This window comes from Scyliorhinus torazame, chromosome 5 (assembly GCF_047496885.1).
Source record: "Scyliorhinus torazame isolate Kashiwa2021f chromosome 5, sScyTor2.1, whole genome shotgun sequence".
Classification (NCBI taxonomy): Eukaryota; Metazoa; Chordata; class Chondrichthyes; order Carcharhiniformes; family Scyliorhinidae; genus Scyliorhinus; species Scyliorhinus torazame.
Window position 1 is genome coordinate 211,070,290 of NC_092711.1, and position 25,448 is coordinate 211,095,737.

At 47.3% G+C, this 25,448-nt stretch overlaps 1 protein-coding gene across 2 annotated transcripts in view; it reads right to left on the bottom strand.

Moving 5' to 3' along the window:
- Positions 1-25,248, bottom strand: part of LOC140420922 (sodium- and chloride-dependent neutral and basic amino acid transporter B(0+)-like) — a 154,635-nt gene extending 129,387 nt beyond the window's left edge. The window contains exons 1-2 of one of the 2 annotated variants that reach the window (XM_072505072.1): positions 25,218-25,248; positions 24,632-24,785 (exon numbers count right to left, since the gene is read on the bottom strand). Coding sequence is in view for 1 of the 2 variants with exons in the window: in XM_072505071.1 (XP_072361172.1) it covers positions 24,632-24,785; positions 25,018-25,083 (220 nt within the window). In the remaining variant the exon portion in view is untranslated. Of the gene's footprint in view, positions 1-24,631; positions 24,786-25,017 lie in introns of both variants that reach the window. The other variant, XM_072505071.1, reaches the window with a different exon arrangement.
- Positions 25,249-25,448: the final 200 nt, after the last annotated feature.

The following is a 25,448-nucleotide window of genomic DNA, read 5'->3' on the forward strand; positions in this document are numbered from 1 at the left end:
CTGCCATTTCTGCTGCTAACCTTGCAGTTTTAACCCTATGCTCTTCCACATGAGTTATCACTACATCAGGGATTGAATTTTTAAACTCCTCCAAAAGCATAATTTCTCTGAGAGCTTCATACGTTTGGTCTATTTTCAATGCCCTTATCCACATATCAAAATTACTCTATTTATTTGATCCTTTCAAACTCCATGTATGTTTGACCAAATTATTTCCTTAAATTTCTAAACCTTTGTCTGTAGGCTTCAGGAACTAGTTCAAATGCACCTAAGATGGATTTCTTCACCTCCTCATACGTCCCAGATACCTCCTGCGGTAATTATGCAAACACTTCACTAGCCCTACCTATCAGCTTTGTTTGAATCAGTAATACCCACATGTCCTGTGGCCATTTCATTTGTTTAGCTACCTTCTCAAATGAAATGAAAAAGGCTTCCACCTCCTTCTCGTCAAACCTTGGAAGTGCTTGGACATATTTAAATAGATCCACACCAAGCCTTCGACTTTGACGCTCTTTCTCACTATCCTCACCACTATCGCCCAACTGTACATTTCCCTTTACGTCTGTCAATTTTAACTGACTGTCATGTTTCATGGCCATTTTCTGAACTTCAAACTCTCTCTCTTTACCTTTTTCCCTGATCTGTATCTCCCTTTCTTTTTCTTCTTCTTCTAGGGCTATTCTTTCTTTTCTCTTTTCTTCTCTCTCCTTTTCTTTTTCCTCTCTCCCTCTTTCTTTTTCCTCTCTTTCATATTCAAGCTGCTTTAATTCTTTCTCATATTCCATTTGTTTAACTTGCAACTGAATGCTTGCCATTTCCAATGAGTCAAACTGTATCTCAGGCAACTTTAAATGCTTAGCCACCGCCATAATTACCTCATCTTTTCGCATTTTGTCAGGTGATGTTAACTGCAATGTTTTTGTCAAATCTAACAGTCTGCTTTTAGTCTCTGTCCATAAGGTTCTGGGTGTGAGCGTCTCCATCCCCAAAATCCTCAGAGCCTCTGAAAGAGCCATTGTCCACAACACACTCCCACATCCACAGACACAGTAATCCAAAGTCTGAATTGAACCCAGGTCGCTGTTGCTGTGAGGCAGCAGTGTTAACCACTATGCCACCTGATAGTTGGAGGGCAGTAACCAGCGGAGTGCGACAAGGATCAGTTCTGGGACCGCAATTCTTCACAATATATTTCAATGATTTGGAGGCAGTAACAGAGTGTACTGTGGTCAAATTTGCAAATGATTCAGAGGTGGGAGGGGAGGCAAGTTGTCATGAGGAAAAAATAGCTTCCACAGAGGTTAAGTGAATGGACAGAAAATTGGCAAATGGAATTCAATGTGGTAATATGTGGAATTGTTTATTTTGGAAGAGCGAACGAGAAGGCAAATAATTATTATCCATAGCACAAAGGGACTGGTGGTACTTGTTCAGAAACCCAGAAAGCTAGCATATAGGAGTGGTAGGCTGTGTAGAGGTATTACGGTACCTGGTAATGCTGGAACACCATTGGTAGATATTGTATGTTTCCTATTGGTCAAGCTGTATGGTAGCTCCACCCTGCAATGTGGGTATAAGAGCCCGTGCCGCCCCAGCAGCCTTCATTCTGTATCTGAGCTGCTGGGGGAAACATCTAGTTTATTAAAGCCTTCAGTTGGACTACAACTTCGCTTTAGTGGTCATCGATCGTGCATCAATTTAATAAGCTAGATTTAGAAGGATGGAGCTCTGAATCAAGCTGGAGTGTCTGCAACTCAGCCCCCACGCGGCGAACTCAGCGGCAATCTTCAAGCACTGGCTGGCGTGTTTTAAAGGATATCTCGGAACGGCCGAAAACTCACCCACGGGAGTCCTGCATTCGTGGGTGAGCCCGTAAATTTACACCCTCATCGAGGACGCGGAAGACTTTGATGCAGCTGCTAAAAGGACATTATATTTGCACGGTAAACCAGGTCTACGCCCGACATCTTCTAGCAACGAGGCGACAAATCCCTGGGGAATCGCTGGAAGAATTCTACCGTGCGCTCCTGGTATTGGGGAGAAACTGCAGCTGCCCGCAAGTTTCGGCGAGCGACCACACACAACTCTTGATCCGGGACGCTTTCGTGGCAGGTATGCTGTCCTCACAAATCCGCCAGCGATTGCTGGAAAAAGACACCCTAGGCCTCAAGGAGGCACGGGCCATTGCAAGCTCCCTGGATGTGGCCTGCAGAAACGCCCGCGCTTACGTTCCCGACCGCGCGGCGGCTCCTAGGCAGCGTGGAACCCCTTCGCAGCCGACCCTGAGACATCCCCCATCCCCCCACAAGCTTGTGCTGCAAGGTGGCCTGGCAACCCCGGGGGGCCCCGCTGCAACTTTTGCGGGCAGGTCAAGCACCCCCGGCAGCGCTCCCCAGCCCGCGCATCCACCTGCAAGGGATGCGGTAAAAAGGGTCACTTCGTGGTGGTATGCCACGCCCGTGCGGTCGCCGCGGTCTCCGGCGGTGAATGCGGACCGCCACTACAAACCTCTCCACGGTCCCCATGCTGCCAGCGGGCACTGCCATCTTTCTACTTCAGGGCCACGTGCGGCCCCCGGTGGGCGCCCATCCATTGAACGTGGACCCCCAGCCATGTGAGACCAATGGGAGTCGCCATCTTGGATGGACTCCCAGGACCCAGCTCGGCTGACCGCACACCGCCCGAAGAGAACACTCAACTGCTGAGATTAGCCTCGGTGACCCTGGATCAGTCCCGGCCTCGAACACTCTCAACTGCTACAATAACAGTACTAACCAACGGGCACGAGACGTCCTGCTTAATCGACTCTGGGAGCACGGAGAGCTTCATACACCCCGACACGGTAAGGCGCTGTTCCCTCCTCGTCCACCCCATTAATCAAAAAATCTCCCTGGCCTCCGGTTCCCACTCAGTAGAGATAAAGGGGTTTTGTGTAGCAAACCTCACAGTCCAGGGAAGGGAGTTAAAAATTACCGGCTCTACGTCCTTCCCCACCTCTGCATGGCCACACTCCTAGACTTCCAGTGTAGTCCCCAAAGTCTAACTTTCAAATTTGGCGGCCCTATACCCCCCTCACTGTCTGCGTCCTCACGACCCTCAAGGTCGATCCGCCTTCCCTGTTTGCGAACCTCACCCCGGATTGCAAACCCGTCGCCACCAGTAGGAGACAGTACAGTATTGGATCGGATCTTTATTAGGTCAGAGGTCCAAGGGCTACTGAGGGAAGGAGTCATTGAAGCTAGCAACAGTCCCTGGAGAGCTCAAGTAGTGGTGGTAAAGACCTGGCAGAAGCATAGGATGGTCATCGACTACAGTCAGACCATCAACAGGTTTATGCAGCTGGACGCGTACCCTCTCCCCCGCATATCCGACCTGGTAAACAGGATCGTGCATTACAAGGTCTTCTCCACGGTGGATCTTAAGTCCGCCTACCACCAGCTCCCCTTCCGCATTAGTGACCGCATATACACTGCCTTCGAGGCAGATGGGCGGCTCTATCACTTCTTAAGGGTTCCCTTCGGTGTCACCAACGGGGTCTCGGTCTTCCAGCACGAGATGGACCGAATGGTTGACCGGTACGGTTTACGGGCAATATTCCCGTATCTCAATAATGTCACCATCTGCGGCCACGACCAGCAGGACCACGACACTAACCTCTGAAAATTTCTCCAGACCGCAAAGATCCTTCACCTTACATATAACAAGGCTAAATGCGTGTTTAGCACCGACCGCCTAGCCATCCTCGGCTACGTAGTGAGAAATGGAGTTATAGGCCCCGACCCTGAACGCATGCGCCCCCTTATGGAGTTCCCCCTCCCTCACTGCTCCAAGGCCCTGAAGCGCTGCCTCGGGCTTTTCTCTTACTATGCCCAGTGGGTCCCCAACTATGCGGACAAGGCCCGTCCCCTGATCCAATCCACAACGTTTCCCCTGTCGATAGAGGCCCGCCAGGCCTCCAGCCGCATCAAAGCAGACATTGCAAAGGCCAAGATGCACACCATCGACGAGCCCCTCCCCTTCCAGGTCGAGAGCGACGCGTCTAACGTAGCTTTGGCGGCCACCCTCAACCAAGCGGGCAGACCCGTGGCCTTCTTCTCACATACCCTCCATGCTTCCGAAATCCGCCACTCCTCAGTCGAAAAGGAGGCCCAGGCCATTGTAGAAGCTGTGCGACATTAGAGGCATTACCTGGCCGGCAGGAGATTCACTCTCCTCACTGACCAACGGTCGGTTGCTTTCATGTTCGATAATGCACAGCAGGGCAAGATAAAAAAACGAGAAGACCTTGTGGTGGAGGATCGAACTCTCCACCTACAACAAGGTCAAGCACCCCCGGCAGCGCTGCCCGGAGATCTTGAATCGTCCCGGGAAGCTAAACGAGCCTCCAGATGCACTGTCCCGCGGCACATGTGCTAACACACAAGTGGACCACCTCCAAGCCCTCCACGAGGACCTCTGCCACCCGGGGGTCACTCGCTTTTTCCACTTTATCAAGACCCGCAACCTGCCCTACTCCATCGAGGAGGTCAGGACAGCCACCAGGGACTGCCAAATCTGCGCGGAGTGCAAACCGCACTTCTACCGGGCAGAGAAAGCGCACCTGATAAAGGCTTCCCATCCCTTTGAACGCCTCAGCATGGACTTCAAAGACCTCCTCCCCTCCACCAACCGCAACACGGGGGGTTCCCATTCGCCATCCCCTGCCCTGACATGACCGCAACCACCATCATCAAGGCCTTCCATCGCATCTTTGCACTGTTCGGTTTCCCCGCCTACATACATAGTGAAAGGGGGTCCTCCTTTATGAGCGACGAACTGCGTCAATTCCTGCTCAGCAAGGGCATCACCTCGAGAAGGACGACCAGTTACAACCCCCAGGGTAACGGGCAGGTAGAGAGGGAGAACGGTCTGGAAGACCGTCCTACTGGCCCTACGGTCCAGGAATCTCCCAGTCTCCCGCTGGCAGGAAGTCCTCTCGGATGCCCTCCACACCATCCGGTCACTGCTTTGTACCACAACCAACCAAACACCTCACGAACGTCTCCTTGTCTTCCCCAGGAAGTCCTCCTCTGGGACCTTGCTCCCGACCTGGCTGGCAGCTCCCGGACCCAGCCTGCTCTGAAAACACGTGCGGGCGCACAAGTCGGACCCGCTGGTCGAGAGTTTCACCTTCTCCATGCTAACCCCCAATACGCCTACGTGGCGTACCCCAATGGCCGACAAGTTACGGTCTCCCTATGAGACCTGGCACCCGCCGGAGCCCCACGCACACCCCAGCCACCAGTCCCACCCTCACTCCCACCAGTGCACCTTACAGGAGGATCGGTCATTCCGCCGGCCCCGTCTAGGCCCCCTACCCACCGACGCACCCCGCAGACGCTCCCTTCCCAGGTCAACCGTTTTCCCCACCAACGCCGTCTAGGGGTGTCGAAGCTGCCACAGAGATCGAGGCCACGCCCTCGGAGTCACAGACGCCCGAGCCTCCGCCAGAGTCACCACCAAAGCTTCGACGATCACAGAGGACAACCAGTGCCCCCGATCAACAGATTGCTTCATTTTAAAGTGTATAGTTAATTATGAATCATAAATTGTGAATAGTAAATAGAATTGTAAATAGTTACAAAATAATATCAGTCCACCAGCCCCGCCGGACTCTTTCTTTAACAGGGGGTGAATGTGGTAGTCTGTGTAGAGGGATTACAGTACCATTGGTAGATATTGTATGTTTCCTGTGGTCAAGCTGTATGGTAGCTCCGCCCTGCAAGGCGGGGTATAAGAGCCTGTGCCGCCCCAGCAGCCTTCATTCTGTACCTGAGCTGCTGGGGGAAACATCTAGCTTATTAAAGCCTTCAGTTGGACTACAACCTCACTTTAGTGGTCATTGACCGTGCATCAATAGGTTTGGAAGGTAATAGGGAAATAAAATAGCCATCGTTGTCCCTCTATCCCTTTTGTAAGGGCAACAAAGGGTCCACATCGAATAGGCCGAAACAATATAATATTACAATAGTAATTACAATTACTATTATATACAGCTCCAGTCATTCTCAATTGGGTCTTCTCTAGCTGGTGCCTTACTGGTATTAACAGATGCTGAGCTCCTAAGGTGCCACTATCAGCACCCTTCTTAGCCATTTACATTCCCTTTGCATGTTTTGGTCCACAGCATTTTTGTCAATCTCCACATATCTGAAACAGTCCATGTCCAAAAGCAACAAGACCAGGGCAACATTCAGGTTTGACTGATAAGTGGCAAGTAACACTCACGTCACACATGTACCAGGCAATCGCCATGTCAAACAAGAAAGAATCTCAACATAGCCACTTGACATTCAATGGCATTACGACCACTGAATCCCCCACTATCAACATCGAGAAACTAAACTGGATTAACCATTTATATACTGTGGGCGGGATTTTCCGCCGGAGGGATGGTCTGTTTTGCCGGCGCCCGGGGGATTCCCAACGGTGTGGGGCTGCCTCACAATGGGAAACCCCATTGACCAGCTGGCGTAACAGAGAATCCCGCCGGCGGGTCGGGACAGAAATGTGGCGGGGCTGGGCGGAGAATCCAGCCCAGGGTCTGCAAGAGCAGATCAAAGGCTAGGAATCTTGTGGTGAGTAACTCACCTCCTGATTCCCCAAAGCCTGTCCTTAATCTCCAAGGAACATGTCAGAAGTGTGTTGGAATATTCTCTGGATGAGTGCAGTTCCACAAACACTCAAGAAGCTCGACACCATCTATGACAAAGCAGTTCATGGATTGGCATCCCATCCACAAACATTCATCCCTCCACCACTGATGCACAATGGCAGTAGTGAGCAACATCTGCAAGATGCACTGCAGGATCTCACCAAGGCTCCTTAGTCAGCACCTTCCAAACCCACAACCATTGCCACCTGGAAGGACAAGGTCATGGGATCACCACCACCTGGAAGTTCCCCTCACCACGTTGACTTGGAAACATATCACCATTCCTTCACTGTCACTGCGTCAAATTCTGGAACTCCCTCCCTAACAGCACTATGGGTGTACCTACACCACAGGGACTGCAGTGGTTCAAAGAGACAGCTTGGGTAACGGGTAATAAGTGTTGACCTAGCCAGTGAAGCCCACATCTCTTCAGTGAATGAAACATAGTTGTTCAGAAAACATAGTTGATGTGGAAAGTTCATGCATTTTAAATTCTGCAATCACCATTGTGGGTCTTAGCTTATCATTTGCCAATGTTGTTACAGACTGCTGGGGGCAAGGCTACAGTAAACACGACCTTTTAGTGAACAGATTGCTAACTGTGTGCAGTACAAGGCTTTACCTGAGGCTTCATGTAAAACTGCTTCTCAGCATTTTCTGATGTTATATAATCTAAATGGCTGAGGATGTGGACTTTCTATTTACACCACATGATAACAACCCTTTACACCGCATAATGATAATACTGTAGAAGATATTGAAACAAAAAAAGAATCAAGTGCAGGATTCTCCGTTGGCCGATGCCTTAATCGGGCAGAGAATCGATTTTGATGCCGAAATGTTGCAGCCGCCGGATTCACGCCAAATCGCAATTCTCCGGTGCCTCAACAACCGCATCAATGCGTTCCAGAACGCATGTACAGTAAACGCCATTGGCATATTATTAGCAGGCCTGACCCAGTACTCTCCTGGGCCTCTGTGATGCTCCATCTCCACATGCAGCTATGTACGCTGCTGACTGCCTAATGTCAACTTCGGGCCGCAGGTTGTACGGGTGACCCCCAGGGTATCCCCCTCAGGTGCCCTCTGCCTCAGCCTACCCATTAGTGGGATGGGTGTGCTCCAGCGCAATCAGTGCCATTCTTGTTGGCTGGGATGAGTGTGCGTGTGGGGAGTGAAGTGTGTATCTGCGGCTGCAGCCTCTCGAGTGTCAATCACAGACCTGGCAAATCCAACACCGTTTCTCATTGGAATCGATTGTGTTCCATGTGGCTCCGGTGCTAGCCCCTCCACAGTCGCTCAATCGGTCCAGGTTCAGCGCCAGTTTTGTTGTCATGCAACTCCATGAATCCTGCCCCGGTGTCAACACTTAGTCTCAGGAGCGGAGAATCCCGCCCATTAATTCTACACACCCCAGGCTGATTCATTTAAAATATCATCTTCTCAATGTAGCTCTTTAATTTGATGTGAAACTTGATCAGACTTATCCTCTTCCCCCCCCCACGCCAAAATAAAACTTTATAAATAGTTCAGAGTTATGAGATGGATTTTGTGATCCTTTATGTCAGCATTTTTAACCCTATATTATTTGCATAGTGCAATAAACTGTAACCTTTCTATTTAAATTTAATGTCCCTTATACGCTGGGTCACGTACCAGAGTAAAGATCATTATTTCAACACCCCAGCAGAGGCGAACGTCTTTGTGCGGGTCAACAACCTGGACAGAGAACAAGCACGGCAGCGATGAAGGTGTGTCGGGGGAGGATCGCTGAAAAGAGAAGGAATCAGAGTCTATAGTCTGGAATATGAGTTTCCGCGGGACTGTACTGCCTCGTACTGAACAGAAAGACCGGGTACAGGAGAGCGAGGACAGGGATAGCAGGTGGGAAGGCGGAGAGGGGAATACATGCAGTCAGAGAACAGGCACTAAAGGCTGTGATCAGAGGGGAAACTATAGCCTACAAGGTGCGCAGAGACAGGGAAAAGAGGGTGGCCAGGCAACAGCCGATTCACTCCATCCTGGACGTCGACAGAATGTACTCAGAGACCCCGATCGCAGAGCTGCTGGTGGAGAGGAAAAGGCTACAAATGGACTTTAACTTGCTATCCACGAGGAAAGCAGTGCACCAACTCCGTCAGATACGGGGGACCGTCTATGAACACAGAGAAAAGGTTGGCCGCCGACTGGCTCACCAGCTGAGAAAGCAGGCAGTCTCAAGGGAAATTGCGCAGGAAAAAGACAGCAATTCAACCCCTAGCGATTGCTCTGCGAGACGCAAAAAGCTGGAGGGGCATCCAAAGGGCAGGCAGAGAGCACAGTCTCAGTCTGTGAGGATGACCTGCTGCTCTCCGCCTCGGAACCACAGGAAGGCCTGAGGGCAATCATGCAGCTCCTGAAAGAGTTCTGACCCTTCTCAGGTTACAAACTTAACGTGGGCAAGTGCAAGGCATTCCCGGTGAACCCAAACAGGGGAGGGACAGAGCTTGAGGGACTCACGTTCAAACTAGCCCAAAACAAATTCCGCTACCTGGGGATCCAAATAGACCGGGACTGGACATCGATCCACAAGTGGAACCTGACCAGCCTGGCGGAGGAAGTTAAAAAGGACCTACAGAGGGCAGCACGGTGGTGCAGTGGCTAGCACTGCTGCCGAACGGTGCCGAGGTCCCAGGTTCTATCCCGGCTCTGGGTCACTGTCAGTGTGGATTTTGCACATTCTCCCCGTGTTTGGGTGGGTTTCCCCCCCACAACCCAAATATGTGCAGGGTAGGTGGATTGGCCACGCTAAAATTGCCCCTCAATTGGAAAAAATGAATTGGGCACTCTAAAATTTTTTTTAAAAAGGACCTACAGAGATGGGACACTCTCCCATTCTCCCTGGCAGGAAGGGTGCAGGTGATCAAAATGAACGTACAGCCGAGGTTCCTCTTCCTGTTCAAATCAATACGTATCTTCATCCCCAAGGTCTTTTTCCAAATAATAGACAAAATGATCATGGTGTTTATGTGGAGGGGGAAGAACCTGAGAGTCCCCAATCAACACTGCAAAGGAGAAAAGATAAGGGCAGCCTGGCATGACCAAACTTACAATATTACCACTGGGCAGATACGGAAGAGAGTGTGAGGGGATGGATTTGTGAACCCACCATGGAATGGGTGCGGATGGACGAGGCCATCTGCAAGGGAACGACCCTCCGGGCCCTCGCCACAGCAGCGCTCCCATTCCCCCCGTCGAAATACACATCCTGCCCAGTGGTGGTAGCCACACTAAGGACATGGAATCAGATGAGGCAACATTTTGGTCTGACCGAGATGTCCCCCGTGGCCCCCATCTGCGGAAATCACAAGTTCCCACCAGCCATGCTCGACACCACTTAAAAAAAATGGAGATAGGACAGTGGGGGAGGGGGGCGGACGCTGACAGTCAGGGACTTTAACATGAGGGAGCTGGACGGTAACACAGTGGTTAGCACTTTGCTTCACAGCGCCAGGGTCCAGATTTGATTCCCGGCTTGGGTCACTGTCTGTGCGGAGTTCGCACGTTCTCACCGGGTCTGTGTGGGTTTCCTCCGGGTGCTCCGGTTTCCTCCCACAAAGTTCAGATCCAAACCCTGAACAAGTGGAAGAATCGTTCATCATTGTCCAAAAATGGACATGGGGGACTTGGCTTTATCTGAATTCTCACAGAATGACCACCAAACATAGTCTCCAGAGGACACGTGAGTAATTTTATCAAAGCATGACATTAAACTCATGTTAAACTCTGAGAGGTGCTGATGTTAAGGGATTTTGGTTGTTGCGAATTGTGGGCGAAAAACGTGCTGTGAGGTGAATTGGACATTCTGAATTCTTCCTCTGTGTACCCAAACAGGTGCCGGAATGTGACGACTAGGGGCAATCAACAGCACCACCCACAGCAGCAGACTGGCTGGCTGACCTGACGGAATTTCTCCACCTGGAGTCAATCAAATAGAAAAAGGCTTTCTCAAACCATGGGTACAATTCGTCGGCCTGTTCCAAGACCTGTTCGAAGCCAACAACGAGTAGGGAAAAAGCAGTGAGAGATTGGAAAGACTGGAGAAGACATTCAGGAACATACAGGAACTTTGGAGGGAGGGGGGAGAAAGCTTTGTCATGAGAATATCACTTTAAGAAATGTTTTGCTGCTCATGTTACTGCAGGGATGTCAGACTGTGGGTGGAGCTGAGCTCTGGCTCTGCTTTTTAGTTTCACTTTGAGAAAACCTTGGGTGTGTCTGTGTTTTTTTTGGTTTCGTTTTTCAGTGTTGGAGCTGAAGCCAGACAAAGCAGGTTTACTGCTGTTCTCTCTGCCATGAAAATACTATCCCTTGATCATTTGGTGAATTCAGAATTATAAATGTTCTCAGTCATGACTTTAACCAAATGTGCTTCTGTTAAAGATTATGTTTTTTGTAAGTCTTCTGGATGTTGAAAGGACAGTGTAAGCATTACTTAGTGTTGTATTCTTTGGGGTTGTATTTGAATTGATGGTTGCTAAGATGTTCACTGTATGTTTTAAAAAGGTTAACTTGCAATCATAGAATAAACATTGTTTTGCTTTTAAAATAAACTTTTCCATTTCTGCTGTACCACACCTGAAGAGTGGGCCGTGTGCTCCCCAGACCACAATCTATTAAAAGTTGTGGGTCAGGTGAACTCCATGATACACTTTGGGATTCTCTAAACCCTGGCCCATAACAAATTGGGGGCTCGAGGGGGATAAAAGTCTATCTATTGGATTGGCTTAGTGAACTTAAAGACAGTGAGGGGTGAACATATTGTGGTTACTTTTCAGGTGTGGTATTTTAGTTTAAGTAGGGAGTGTGTTGTGGACAATGGCTCTTTCAGAGGCATTGAAGTTTTTGGGGGTGGAGATGGTAACACGCAGTACCTTACAGAGATGAAAAGCAGACTGTTGGATTTGACAAAAACATTGCAGTTAACATTACCTGACAAAATGCGAAATGATGAGGTAATTTTGGTGGTGGCTAAGCATTTAACATTGCCTGAGATACAGTTTGACACATTGGAAATGGCAAAAATTTGGTTACAACTTAAACAAATGAAACATGAGAAAGAATTAAAGCAGCTTGAATACGAAAGAGAGAAAGAGGAAAAAGAAAGAGAAAGGGAGATACAGGTCAGGGAAAAAGATAAATAGAGAGAATTTGAACTTCAGAAAATGGCCATGAAACATGACAGTCAGTTAAAATTGGCAGGCATAAAGGGAAACGTACAGTTGGATGATAGTGATGAGGATAGTGAGAAAGAGCGTCATACGAAGGCTTGGTGGGGATCTATTTAAATATGTCCAAGCATTGCCAAGGTTTGAGGAGAAGGAGGTAGAAGCCTTTTTCATTTCATTTGAGAAGGTAGCTGAACAAATGAAATGGACATGTGTGTATCACTGATTCAAACAAAGCTGGTAGGTGGGCCGGTGAAGTGTTTGCATCACTATCAGAGGAGATATCTGAGTCATTTGAGGAATTGAAAAAATCCATCTTAGGTGCATATGAACTAGTGCCTGAAGCCTACAGACACAGGTTTAGAAATTTAAAGAAAGAACCTGGTCAAACATACATGGAGTTTGAAAGGATCAAACAGAGTAATTTTGCTAGGTGGATAAGGGCTTTAAATAAACCAAATGTATGAAGCTCTCAGAGAAATTATACTTTTGGAGGAGTTTAAAAGTTCAATTCCTGATGTAGTGAGAACTCATGTGGAAGAGGAGAAGGTTAAAACTGTAAGATTAGCAGCAGAAATGGCAGATGATTATGAATTAGTTCATAAATCAGTTTCAGCCTGTGAGGGATAGAAACTGGGGACGTGAGAAATACTCAAGTGGTAAAGGTAAAGGTGATCTGAAGGGAGATAATAAGGAGAGTGTACCTCAGATTAAAGAAGAAATCCAGGAGGGTGGAAGAGAAATGAAAATTTTCAAATGTTTTCACTGTAATAAACCAGGCCATGTAAAGTCACAGTGTTGGTGGTTGAAGAAAAGCACTGGGAAGGCTGATGTGGTAAAACAGGATAAGACCATGGGGTTTGTTAAAGTGGTAAAAGAAAGCCCAAGTGAAGTGAAGGAGGTGCAAAAGATTGTACAGCCTGATCAAGAGGTGATTGATAAGAAGGTGCCAGATCTCTTTAAATAATTTACTTGTGTCGGTAAAGTTTACTCATGTGTATCAGGAGGAGCAAGTAAAGAAGTCATAATTTTAAGAGATACAGGAGCTAGTCAATCTTTAATGGTAAGAGATGAGGAGTTATGTAGTTTGGGATTAATGTTGCCAGAAAAGGTTGATAATATGTGAAGTTCAGGGTGAGAGGAGTAGTGTTCCATTATATAAGGTAAGGTTGGAAAGTCCAGTGAAGAGTGGTGAAGTTGTAGTAGGAGTAATAGAGAAAGCATCTTGTCCAGGAATACAGTTTATCTTGGGTAATGATATAGTTGGATCGCAGATGGGAGTGGTGCCTACTGTGGTTGCTAAGCCAGTGGAAAATCAGACAACTGAAGTGTTGAAGGACGAATATCCTGGGATTTTTCCAGATTGTGTAGGAGCAAGGTCGCAAAGTCACAGGTTAAGACAAGAGGAGAAATCAAAGAGTGAAGATGAAGTTGAAGTGCAATTATCAGAAACAATTTTTGATCGGATCACTGAAAAAGAACAAGAACAGGTGGAGGATGAGGCGGATATTTTTAGTTCAGAAAAATTGGCGGAGTTACAACAGAAAGATGTCGAAATAAACCGGATGTATCAGAAAGCATACACGGAAAAGGAATCTGAGTGTATACCAGAGTGTTATTACCGTAAAAGTGATGTCTTGATGAGAAAATGGAGACCTTTACATATGCAGGCGGATGAAAAGTGGGCAGAAGTTCATCAAGTAGTATTGCCAATAGGGTATAGAAAGGAAGTGTTGCGAGTTGCACATGAGGTACCAGTGGGAGGTCATTTGGGGATAAGGAAAACTCAAGCTAAAATAGAAAAACATTTTTATTGGCCTGGACTACATAAAGATGTAGTTAAATTTTGTCAATCATGTCACACATGTCAAATGATAGGGAAACCTCAAGCAGTGATAAAACCAGCACCCTGAATACCCAATCCAGCATTTGAGGAACCTTTTACAAGGATCCTAATTGATTGTGTAGGACCGCTTCCTAAAACAAAAAGTGGGAGTCAATATCTTTTGACTATAATGGATGTGTCTACTAGGTGTCCAGAGGTCATTCCAGTAAGTAATATTACAGCTAAAAATATTGTGGAAGAGTTATTTAAATTCTTTACTAGATCTGGACTACCCACAGAAATACAATCAGATCAAGGATCAAATTTTACCTTGAGGTTATTCAAAGAAGTTATGGATAGCTTCGGAATAAAACAATTTAAATCAACTGCATCCCATCCAGAATCGCAGGCAGCGTTAGAAAGGTGGCATCAGACATTAAAGACAATGTTGAGGGCTTATTGTCAAGATTACCCAGAGGATTGGGATAAAGGAATTCCATTCGTACTGTTTGCATTTAGGGATGCACCTAATGCGTGAACCAAATTCAGTCCTTTTGAACTAATTTTTGGTCATGAGGTAAGAGGACCACTTAAATTGATTAAGGAAAAATTGGTGAGTGAGAAATCGGAAATTACATTATTGGATTACGTGTCAAATTTTAGGGAACGATTAAATAAAGCAGGTGAATTGGCTAGACAACATTTAAAAGTTGCACAAAATGTGATGAAATGGGTAGCGGACAAGAAATTGAAAGTTCGTAGTTTTGCCATTGGAGATAAAGTTTTAGTGTTGTGACCAGTGGCAGGTGATCCTTTAAAAGCTAGGTTTTGTGGACCTTATCAGATTGAAAGGAAATAATGATATACAGACAGGCACAGACAGGCAGCTAATGAACACAGAGAACAGGACATGACCAATGAGCAGGCAGGACACTTTGCGGTGGTATCTCACTATAAAAGGCACGAACGAGGCACACACGCTCCACCGCTTTCCACTGATGAACATCTACAGGGTGAGTCAGGGTGTATGTACAGTATCACACCTCCAGCATGTGGCTAAGAGCCAGTCTGGTTTAGTCAGACAGAGTAACCACACTTCGGTTAGCAGGGAGTCGAACTCATAGAGAACTGTGCTACTGGTTCAATAAATCAGATTGAACTAACTTCAAGGTCTGGAGTATCTTTTGGTTAAAGCTGCATCCAGTCGCAGCCTGTGTTATCCCAGAGTACATAACACATCATGCTACCAGGAGACTGCTTAATCTAGGTGGTTTACCTCAGTCCCTTCCGTGACGACCAGCGAATGTACCCCGGCGCCATGGAGAAGATTCAGGCTCCTCACCAGCTCAGGACCTCCGGCAATCTCAGTGCCAACTGGCGGACATTCAAGCAAAAGTTTCTGCTGTACATCGAAGCTTCAGACCTCGTGTGTGCATCTGATGCAAGGAAGATCGCTCTTCTCCTCTCAACAGCAGGTGATCAAGCCATCAAACTCTTCAATTCTTTTCACTTCACCGAAGGCCAGGACAAGACAAAGTTTCAGACCATCCTGGAAAAGTTTGACAGTCACTTGAAGTGGACACCAATGAAGTCTTTGAGCGCTATATATTCAAACAACGTCTACAAGGTAAAGATGAATCTTTCAACTCCTTCTTAACAAACCTCCGCCTGCAAGTGCTGTCCTGCAACTTTGGTGATATTGCTGACTCCATGATCAGAGAGCAAATTGTTTTGGAGTTCACTCTGATCCTCTGAGAGAGCAGCTACTGAAAATCAAGCATATGACTCTGCCAGTCGCGATTGAAACATGCACAGTGCATGAGCACGCCAAAAATCGCTATGCCCAGTACAAGTCAGCTGAAAATGAGAAACCTGCCACCCACGAGGCAGAGAGTGTGCAGAGTGTGCACAACGACACCCTCCAATGTGGATCGTCAGGCCGGCATTGACGACATCCTTGCTCAGTATCCGGATGTGTTCGACGGGATGGGCACACTACCATATCGATACAAGATTGTGCTATGACCTGGTGCCAAGTCAGCGGTCCACGCACAACGCCGGGTCCCGGCTCCGCTGAGACAGCGCCTGAAGGCACAGCTCAAGTATCTTCCACAACAGGGCATCATCTCCAAGGTAACCGAACCAACTGACTGGGTCAGCTCGATGGTATGTGTTAGAAAGCCTTCGGGAGACCTGCGCATCTGCATTGATCCCAAGGATCTCAATAAGAATATAATGCGTGAACACTATCCCATCCTGAAGCGGGAGGAACTCACCAGTGAGATGGCACACGCACGTTTTTTCACCAGTTAGATGCGTCACATGGATTTTGGCAAATCCAGCTGGATGAGGCCAGCAGAAGGCTCTGCATCTTCAACAAACCGTTTGGCATTGTCTCGGCATCGGAGATCTTCCATCGCATCATGGAGCAGGTGATGGAGGGCATTGAAGAGGTTCATGTGTACAAGGACGACATCATTGTATGATCCACGACCCCCGAAGAGCATGTTTCCCATCTCCAGCAGGTATTCCGCCGTGTCCATGCCAATGGCCTGAAGCTGAACAAGTCCAAATGTTGCTTTGGCATGTCGACACTCAAGTTCCTAGGTGACTAGATCTCTCAGCAGGGCATGCGCCCGGACACAGACAAGGTCAAGGCCATCGAAGCCATGAAGGTCCCTGAAGACAAGAAGGCAGTGTTGCGCATCCTGGGCATGGTCAATTTTCTGGGCAAGCTCATCCCAAACCTGGCCTCACACACCACGGCCCTACGAAACCTGGTGAAAAAGTCCACAGCCTTTGAGTGAAAGGCAGCACATCAGGCAGAGTGGTTGGAGCTGAAAGCCAAGCTCACCACTGCACCCGTCTTGGTATTTTCGACCCAGACAGGGAGACGAAGATCTCGACAGATGCGAGCCAGGACGGCATCGTTGTGGTACTGCTTCAACGCGATGACACTTCATTCTGGGCACCAGTAGCCTACGCACCGAGGGCCATGATGCCCACCGAGACAAGGTATGCGCAAATAGAGAAGGAATGCCTTCTCACTGGCATTCTCAAGTTTCACGATTATGTCTACGGCCTCAACGGTGATTGATGGTATTCTCCTCAAGCTGGACCGGATTGTCATTCCACTCAGTCTCCAGAGCTTGGTGCTCCGCCGAATCCATGAGGGACACCTGGGCGTCGAGAAGTGCAGACGCAGAGCCAGGCAGGCTGTCTACTGGCCCGGGATCAGCCAGGACATCTCGAACATGGTCCTCAACTGTGCGACCTGTCAATGCTTCCACCAGCGCAGAGCAAGGAGAGGCTCCAGCAGCATGAAATCGAGACCACCCCTATGGTGATAAACATCACTGTAAGTACACAAAAGGGTTAATGTACATACACTACACCTAGCTAGACACTAGGGGGAACACCAGAGATATGACACACAGACAGTCAACCAATAGGTCAGTCAGATAGGACACGACCAATGGGCAGTCACGATACACATAGAGGTGACACTACCACAGGAGGGCATTACACCAACCCATATAAAAGGACACAACATACATGCTCAGTCTCTTTCCAGTGGAGACTCTTAGTGAGTACAGACACAGGGTTGATTACACATCACTCCCACCACGTGGATTGTAGCAGACTGGTTAGTCAGTCTGAGTAGCTATAGCAGGATTAACAGTAGAGTCGAATCCAAGTAGGAGAATTGTTAATAGTTTATAGAATCATAGAATTTACAGTGCAGAAGGAGGCCATTCGGCCCATCGAGTCTGCACCGGCTCTTGGAAAGAGCACCCTACCCAAGGTCCACACGTCCACCCTATCCCCATAACCCAGTAACCCCACCCACCACTAAGGGCAATTTTGGACACTATGGGCAATTTAGCATGGCCAATCCACCTAACCCGCACATCTTTGGACTGTGGGAGGAAACCGGAGCACCCGGAGGAAACCCACGCACACACGGGGAGGATGTGCAGACTCCGCACAGACAGTGACCCAAGCCGGAATCGAACCTGGGACCCTGGAGCTGTGAAGCATTTGTGCTATCCACAATGCTACCGTGCTGCCCTAAATAAACGTGTTAAAGCTATCTCCGAGTCTGAACCTTCCTTTGTCAGAGTGCACATCAAGGAAGCAGCTTATGCTACGACAAGAGCATAACAAAACATCCCCGTGGTCCAAGGTTAGCACCGACCTCTTTCATGCGAATGGTCGGGACTATGTGTTGATTATTGACTATTTCTCCAATTACCCTGAAGTCGTGAAGCTCTCAGACCTCACATCTCGGACCGTCATCAAGGCCTGTAAGGAGACGTTCTCCAGGCATGGTATCCCACTCACTGTCATGAGTGACAATGGCCCGCGCTTCAACAGTCACGAGAGGTCTATCTTTGCCAAGTCATACCATTTCAAACATGTCACTTCCAGCCCACACTATCCGCAGTCCAATGGGAAAGTTGAAAAAGGGGTGTACATTGTGAAACAGCTCATCTGCAAGGCCGCGGATTCTGCTTCTGACATCTACCTCGCGCTGCTTGCGTACAGGGCGACCACACTGTCCACTGGCATGTCGCCGGCTCAACTCCTGATGAACAGGGACCTGCGGACGACACTTCCAGCCATACACTTGCCCAACCTGGGTCACCTCCCGGTGCTGCAGAAGGTGCAGCAGCTCCGAAACCAGCAAAAGCAGGGCTATGATGCTCATGCCACCGATTCCCCCGTCTTATCCCGGCAGACACTGTCAGAATCAAGATACCATGGTATCCCTGGCTGGTCTGCTCCAGCTGTCGTTGTTCGACAGGCTGCACCCCGCTCGTATGTTGTACGCAAGGCTGATGGTTCTGTTGTGTGACGAAACAGACGGGCACTGCGCAAAGTTGCCTGCCTGCAACCGCTTTCTCTTCCGTTTCGGTCCGTTGTTTTGCCACCTTCTGATACCTCGAACTACGAGGCCACCAGTCAGGCTTCCATCCCAACTGCCAAGGCGCCGTCGTCCCCACTACCACCTCTCCGGCGGTCGACAAGGATCAGACGCAAGCCCCAGAGACTGGACTTGTGAACATTTGTTTTGTTTGCTATGTTCTGTTTTCCCACATTAGACAGCTGTCTTCACATGTAAATACGTTCACATATGCCACCGCTTGTAAATATGTTTAGATATGCCACCAGATGTAAGTATGTTCCCATGTGCCAACAAAACATAAGAAAAAAGGGGAGACGTCATGATATGCAGACATGCAGATAATGATATACAGACAGGCAGCTGATGAACACAGAGAACAGGACATGACCAATGAGCAGGCAGGACACTCAGGGGTGGTATCTCACTATAAAAGGCACGAGGCACTTACACTTGGCCCCTTTCCACTGATGAACATCTACAGAATGAGTCAGGGTGTATGTACAGTATCACACCTCCAGCACGGGGCTAAGAGCTAGTCTGGTTCAGTCAGACAGAGTAACCACACTTAGGTTAGCAGACAGTCGAACTCATAGAGAACTGTGCTAACTGTGCTACTGGTTCAATACATCAGATTGAACTAACTTCAAGGTCTGGAGTATCTTTTGGTTGAAGCTGCATCCAGTTGCAACCTGTGTTATCCCAGAGTACATAACACATCAGAGAGTATGCTTAAAAATGGCATAATCGAAGTGGGTTTCAGCCAATGGAGCTCACCCATAGTGATGGTACCAAAGCCGGACGGTACACAATGGTTGCTTGTGGACTATGGAAAGGTTAATGCAGTTACAAGAATGGACTCTTACCCTATCCCACGTTTGGAGGATTGCATTGAGAAAGTGGGACAATCAGCTTTTATTTCCAAACTGGATTGACTTAAACATTACTGGCAGGTACCTTTATCCGAGAGGGCGAAGGAGATTTCAGCTTATGTGACTCCAGATGGTATATACCAATTCAAAGTTATGCCATTTGGCATGAAAAACACCACAGCCACATTTCAACGGTTAACTAACACAGTTGTTTCGGGATTACCCAATTGTGCAGTATACATCGACGATCTGGTAATTTTGAACCAGACATGGAAAGAACATTTGAAACATCGATCGACTTCAGGAGGCGGGTTTGGTGATAAACCTAGCCAAAAGTGAATTTTGAAAAGCCTTGGCCATACAATTGGACGGGGTCGAATGGTCCCACGGGATGTGAAAACAAAAGTTATTGGGGAGATTGCGATACCCTCGACACGATGGGAAATAATGCGATCTCTTGGTATGAGTGGATTCTACCGGAAATTTGTACCGAATTTCAGCAGTGTGGTCACTCCACTGACGGACTTGCTGAAGAAGCGTAACAAATTCCAGTGGACAGCGGAGTGTTAACAAGCATTTGATGGCCTGAAGGCTGTGTTAACCACTACTCATGTGTTAGCCATCCCAGATTATACGAAACCATTCAAAGTGCATTTCTTAAAGGATAGTGAAAAGGTGAAAAACGAAACCATCTCGAAGTTGATGGTTTATTTTTTTTTCTTGGGGGAGGTGCCATGAGAATGTCACTTTAAGAAATGTTTGGCTGCTCATGTTACTGCAGTGATATCAGAGTGTGGGTGGAACTGAGCTCTGGCTTTGCTTTTTAGTTTCACTTTGAGAAAAGCTTGGGTGTGTTTTCTTTGGTTTTGTTTTTCAGTGTGGGAGCTGAAGACAGACAAAGCAGGTGTACTGCTGTTCTCTCTGCCATGAAAAGACTATCTCTTGATCATTTGGTGAATTCAGAATTATAAATGTTCTCAGTAGTGACTTTAACCTGATGTGCTTTTGTTAAAGGTTATGTTTTTTGTAAGTCTTCTGGATGTTAAAAGGATAGCGTAAGCATTACTTAGTGTTGAATTCTTTGGGGGGTTGTATTTGAATTGATGGTTGCTAAGATGTTCACTGTATGTTTTAAAAAGGTTAACTTGAGTTGATAGAATAAACATTGCTTTGCTTTTAAAAATAATTTTCCATTTCTGCTGTACCACACCTGAAGAGTGGGCCATGTGCTCCCCCTACCACAATCCAGTAAAAGTTGTTGGTCAGGTGAACTCCATGATACACTTTGTGTTTCTCTAAACCCTGGCCCATAACCATAAGACCATAAGACATAGGAGTGGAAGTAAGGCAATTCGGCCCATCGAGTCCACTCCACCATTCAATCATGGCTGATTTCAACTCCACTTACCCGCTCTCTCTCCATAGCCCTTAATTCCTCGAGAAATCAAGAATTTATCAACTTCTGTCTTAAAGACACTCAATGTCCCGGCCTCCACCGCCCTCTGTGGCAATGAATTCCACAGACCTACCACTCTCTGGCTGAAGAAATTTCTCCTCATCTCTGTTCTAAAGTGACTCCCTTTTATTCTAAGGCTGTGCCCCTGGGTCCTAGTCTCCCCTGCTAATGGAGACAACTTCCCTACATCCACCCTATCTAAGCCATTCATTATCTTGTAAGTTTCTATCAGATCTCCTCTCAACCTCCTAAACTCCAATGAATATAATCCCAGGATCCTCAGATGTTCATCGTATGTTAGGTCTACCATTCCTGGGATCATCCGTGTGAATCTCCGCTGGACCCGCTCCAGTGCCAGTATGTCCTTCCTGAGGTGTGGGGCCCAAAATTGCTCACAGTATTCTAAATGGGGCCTAACTAATGCTTTATAAAGCTTCAGAAGTATATCCCTGCTTTTATATTCCAAGCCTCTTGAGATGAATGACAACATTGCATTTGCTTTCTTAATTACGGACTCAACCTGCAAGTTTACCTTTAGAGAATCCTGGACTAGGACTCCCAAGTCCCTTTGCACTTCAGCATTATGAATTTTGTCACCGTTTAGAAAATAGTCCACGCCTCTATTCCTTTTTCCAAAGTGCAAGACCTCGCACTTGCCCGCGTTGAATTTCATCAGCCATTTCTTGGACCACTCTCCTAAACTGTCTAAATCTTTCTGAAGCCTCCCCACCTCCTCCATACTACCTGCCCCTCCACCTATCTTCGTATCATCGGCAAACTTAGCCAGAATGCCCTCAGTCCCGTTATCTAGATCGTTAATATATAAAGAGAACAGCTGTGGTCCCAACACTGAACCCTGCGGGACACCACTCATCACCGGTTGCCATTCCGAAAAATTACCTTTTATCCCAACTCTCTGCCTTCTGCCTGACAGCCAATCGTCAATCCATGTTTGTACCTTGCCTCGAATACCATGGGCCCTTGCTTTACTCAGCAGTCTCCCGTGAGGCACCTTATCAAAGGCCTTTTGGAAGTCAAGATAGATAACATCCATTGGCTCTCCTTGGTCTAACCTATTTGTTATCTCTTCAAAGAACTCTAACAGGTTTGTCAGGCACGACGTCCCCTTACTAAATCCATGCTGACTTGTCCTAATCCGACCCTGCACTTCCAAGAATTTAGAAATCTCATCCTTAATAATGGATTCTAGAATCTTGCCAACAACCGAGGTCAGGCTAATTGGCCTATAATTTTCCATCTTTTTCCTTGTTCCCTTCTTGAACAGGGGGGTTACAACAGCGATTTTCCAATCCTCTGGTACTTTCCCTGACTCCAGTGACTGTTGAAACATCATCACCAACGACTCCACTATTTCTTCAGCTATCTCCTTTAGAACTCTAGGATGTAGCCCATCTGGGCCCGGAGATTTGTCAATTTTTAGACCTCTTAGTTTCTCTAGTACTTTCTCCTTTGTGATGGCAACCATATTCAACTCTGTCCCCTGACTCTCCGGAATTGTTGGGATATTACTCATGTCTTCTACTGTGAAGACTGACGCAAAGTACTTATTCAGTTCCTCGGCTATTTCCATGTCTCCCATCACAAAATTACCAGCGTCATTTTGGAGCGGCCCAATGTCAACTTTTGCCTCCTGTTTGTTTTTAATGTATTTAAAGAAACTTTTACTATCATTCCTAATGTTACTGGCTAACCTACCTTCAAATTTGATCCTCTCTTTCCTTATCTCTCTCTTTGTTATCCTCTGTTTGTTTTTGTAGCCTTCCCAATCTTCTGACTTCCCACTACTCTTTGCCACATTATAGGCTCTCTCTTTTGCTTTGATGCACTCCCTAACTTCCTTTGTCAGCCATGGCTGCCTAATCCCCCCTCTGATAACCTTTCTTTTCTTTGGGATGAACCTCTGCACTGTGTCCTCAATTACTCCCAGAAACTCCTGCCATTGCTGTTCTACTGTCTTTCCCACTAGGCTCTGCCCCCAGTCGATTTTCGTCAGTTCCTCCCTCATGCCCCTGTAGTTACCTTTATTTAACTGTAACACCTTTACATCTGATTCTACCTTCTTTCTTTCAAATTGGAGATTGAATTCTACCATATTATGATCACTGCCTCCTAAGTGCTCCCTTACTTTAAGATCTTTAATCAAGTCTGGCTCATTACATAACACTAAGTCCAGAATGGCCTGTTCCCTCGTGGGCTCCATCACAAGCTGTTCCAAAAAGCCCTCCTGTAAACATTCAATGAATTCCCTTTCCTTGGGTCCACTGGCAGCATTATTTACCCAGTCCACCTGCATATTGAAGTCCCCCATGATCACTGTGACCTTGCCTTTCTGACATGCACTTTCTATTTTGTGGTGCATCTTGTGCCCCTTGTCCTGACCACTGTTAGGAGGCCTGTACATAACTCCCATTATGGTTTTTTTGCCTTTGTGGTTCCTCAACTCTACCCACACAGACTCCACATCATCCGACCCCATGTCGTTTAGTGCTATTGATTTAATTTCATTCCTAATTAACAAGGCAACCCTGCCCCCTCTGCCCACCTCTCTGTCTTTTCGATAGGTTGTGAATCCCTGGATGTTTAAATGCCAGTCATGAACCCCCTGCAACCATGTCTCTGTGATGCCTACCACATCATGCCTGCCAGTCACAATCTGGGCCACAAGCTTATCTACCGTGTTCCGTACACTGCGCGTGTAGCGAACAAAGACGCCGTGAGACGAATAGAGTGAAGTCGATGAGGCTTTATTAAGCGTGTCTGTTCCCCCGCAACTCGATAGTAAACTGGCCTGCGGGGGAAGACTCCGGCTTCTTATACTCCGCCTTCAGGGCGGAGCTAGAGGTCAACGGCCAACCAGGACCCGGGATCTGTCAGCCAATGACATTAGGGCTTCCAGTCCCACATGACCCCCAATACATACTACCACAGCGCGCATTTAAATATAGCACCTTTAATTCTCTATTGACCGTTCCTTTTTGTTTTCTTAGTGTGGTGCACCTTGGTTTACTGAGCCTTTCCATACACTGTGTCATATTTTGTGGGATGGGGACTATTGTAACCTCTCCTGAGTTCTGTCTTTTCGTGCTTTTTTGTATTCCTAAGCAGCTACGCTTCCCACTGATTACTTCACCTCTTGGTTCCCTGACTTTCCCTTCCCCCCCAATCTTTAGTTTAAAGTCCTATTGACTACTCCATTTACTCTTTTCGCCAGAACACTGGTCCCAGCTCGGTTCAGGTGGATAACAACATGGAGGGAACTCAGGGGAACTACAGGGAGAAGCACGGAGGGAGGGGGAGGGTGCGGAAGCCCCCCAAAACCCGCAAGGCAGGCAGCAGAAATCATAAAGGGAAGGGGGGAAAGGGGAGAAAAGGAGCCGGGTACAGTACACCCTGAGCAAAAAAGGGGGATACCAAAGAGGGGCCAGGGGGAAGGGAGAAGGGAAGGAGGTGAGGAAGACACACCAAGACAGACAATATAAATATGTATATAAGAACCAGACATACTGTAAATATTAAATGTTAAGTCTTACTGTGTATAAATTGAAAATAACAATAAAAATATTTTTTTTAATTAAAAAAATAATTAATTAATTATTCCCTATATTTCTGTCTTTCTCTCCCCTGTGTTTCATATTTTTCTCCTGTACCTCCTCCATTTCTGTAAGCCAGGTAAGGGAATCTCCAGACATTTCCCAGACCCACAGCACAGCCGATCACCGAGAGCAAGTAGTCAGCCTTCGAGGACCAGTTGCCTCGCTCCACATTCTCGTCACTTTCACCCACATCTTCATTGGTTACAGCCTGGGGGGAAAAGAGAGAAAATGGATGACCCAAGATTAGACTAGAACTCAAGCAAAAAGTACAGTTTTCATCCTCCATAAAAGCATTGTGTTGTTCTCCCTTTAACAACAATCACTTGGTAACCTGGAAACACCCGGAACCCCACAATTCACAACAACCAAAATCCCTAAATCATCAGCACCTCTCAGAGTTTTACATGAGTTCAATGTCTCGTTTTGATAAAATTACTCACCGTGTCCTCTGGAGACTGTGTTTGGTGGACATTCTGAGAGAATTCAGATAAAGCCAAGTCCCCCATGTCCAGTTTTGGACAATGATGAGCGATTCTTCCACTTGCTCAGCGTTCGGATCTGAACCTGAACAAAGACATTTTTGTCTAAAAGTCTTCAAACTTTACACTGCTTCTGGGATGAAGATGAATCAGCTACTCACCAGATCATGACTCTTCCAAAATCAGACGGCAGTCGTTCCGCTGTTTAAAAGCAGACTAATCCTGTTCATTGAAGTCCAAAGTTCCTCGGACATATTTGCTCTCAGTTTCCACACTAAAGTCTCCGACTGCATGACTGCACTGAGTTCTGAATTGAATTACAGATACTGGATTGACGGGTTTGAAAGCATTTACGCATTTTAAAACAGTAAGAAGTCTTACAACACCAGATT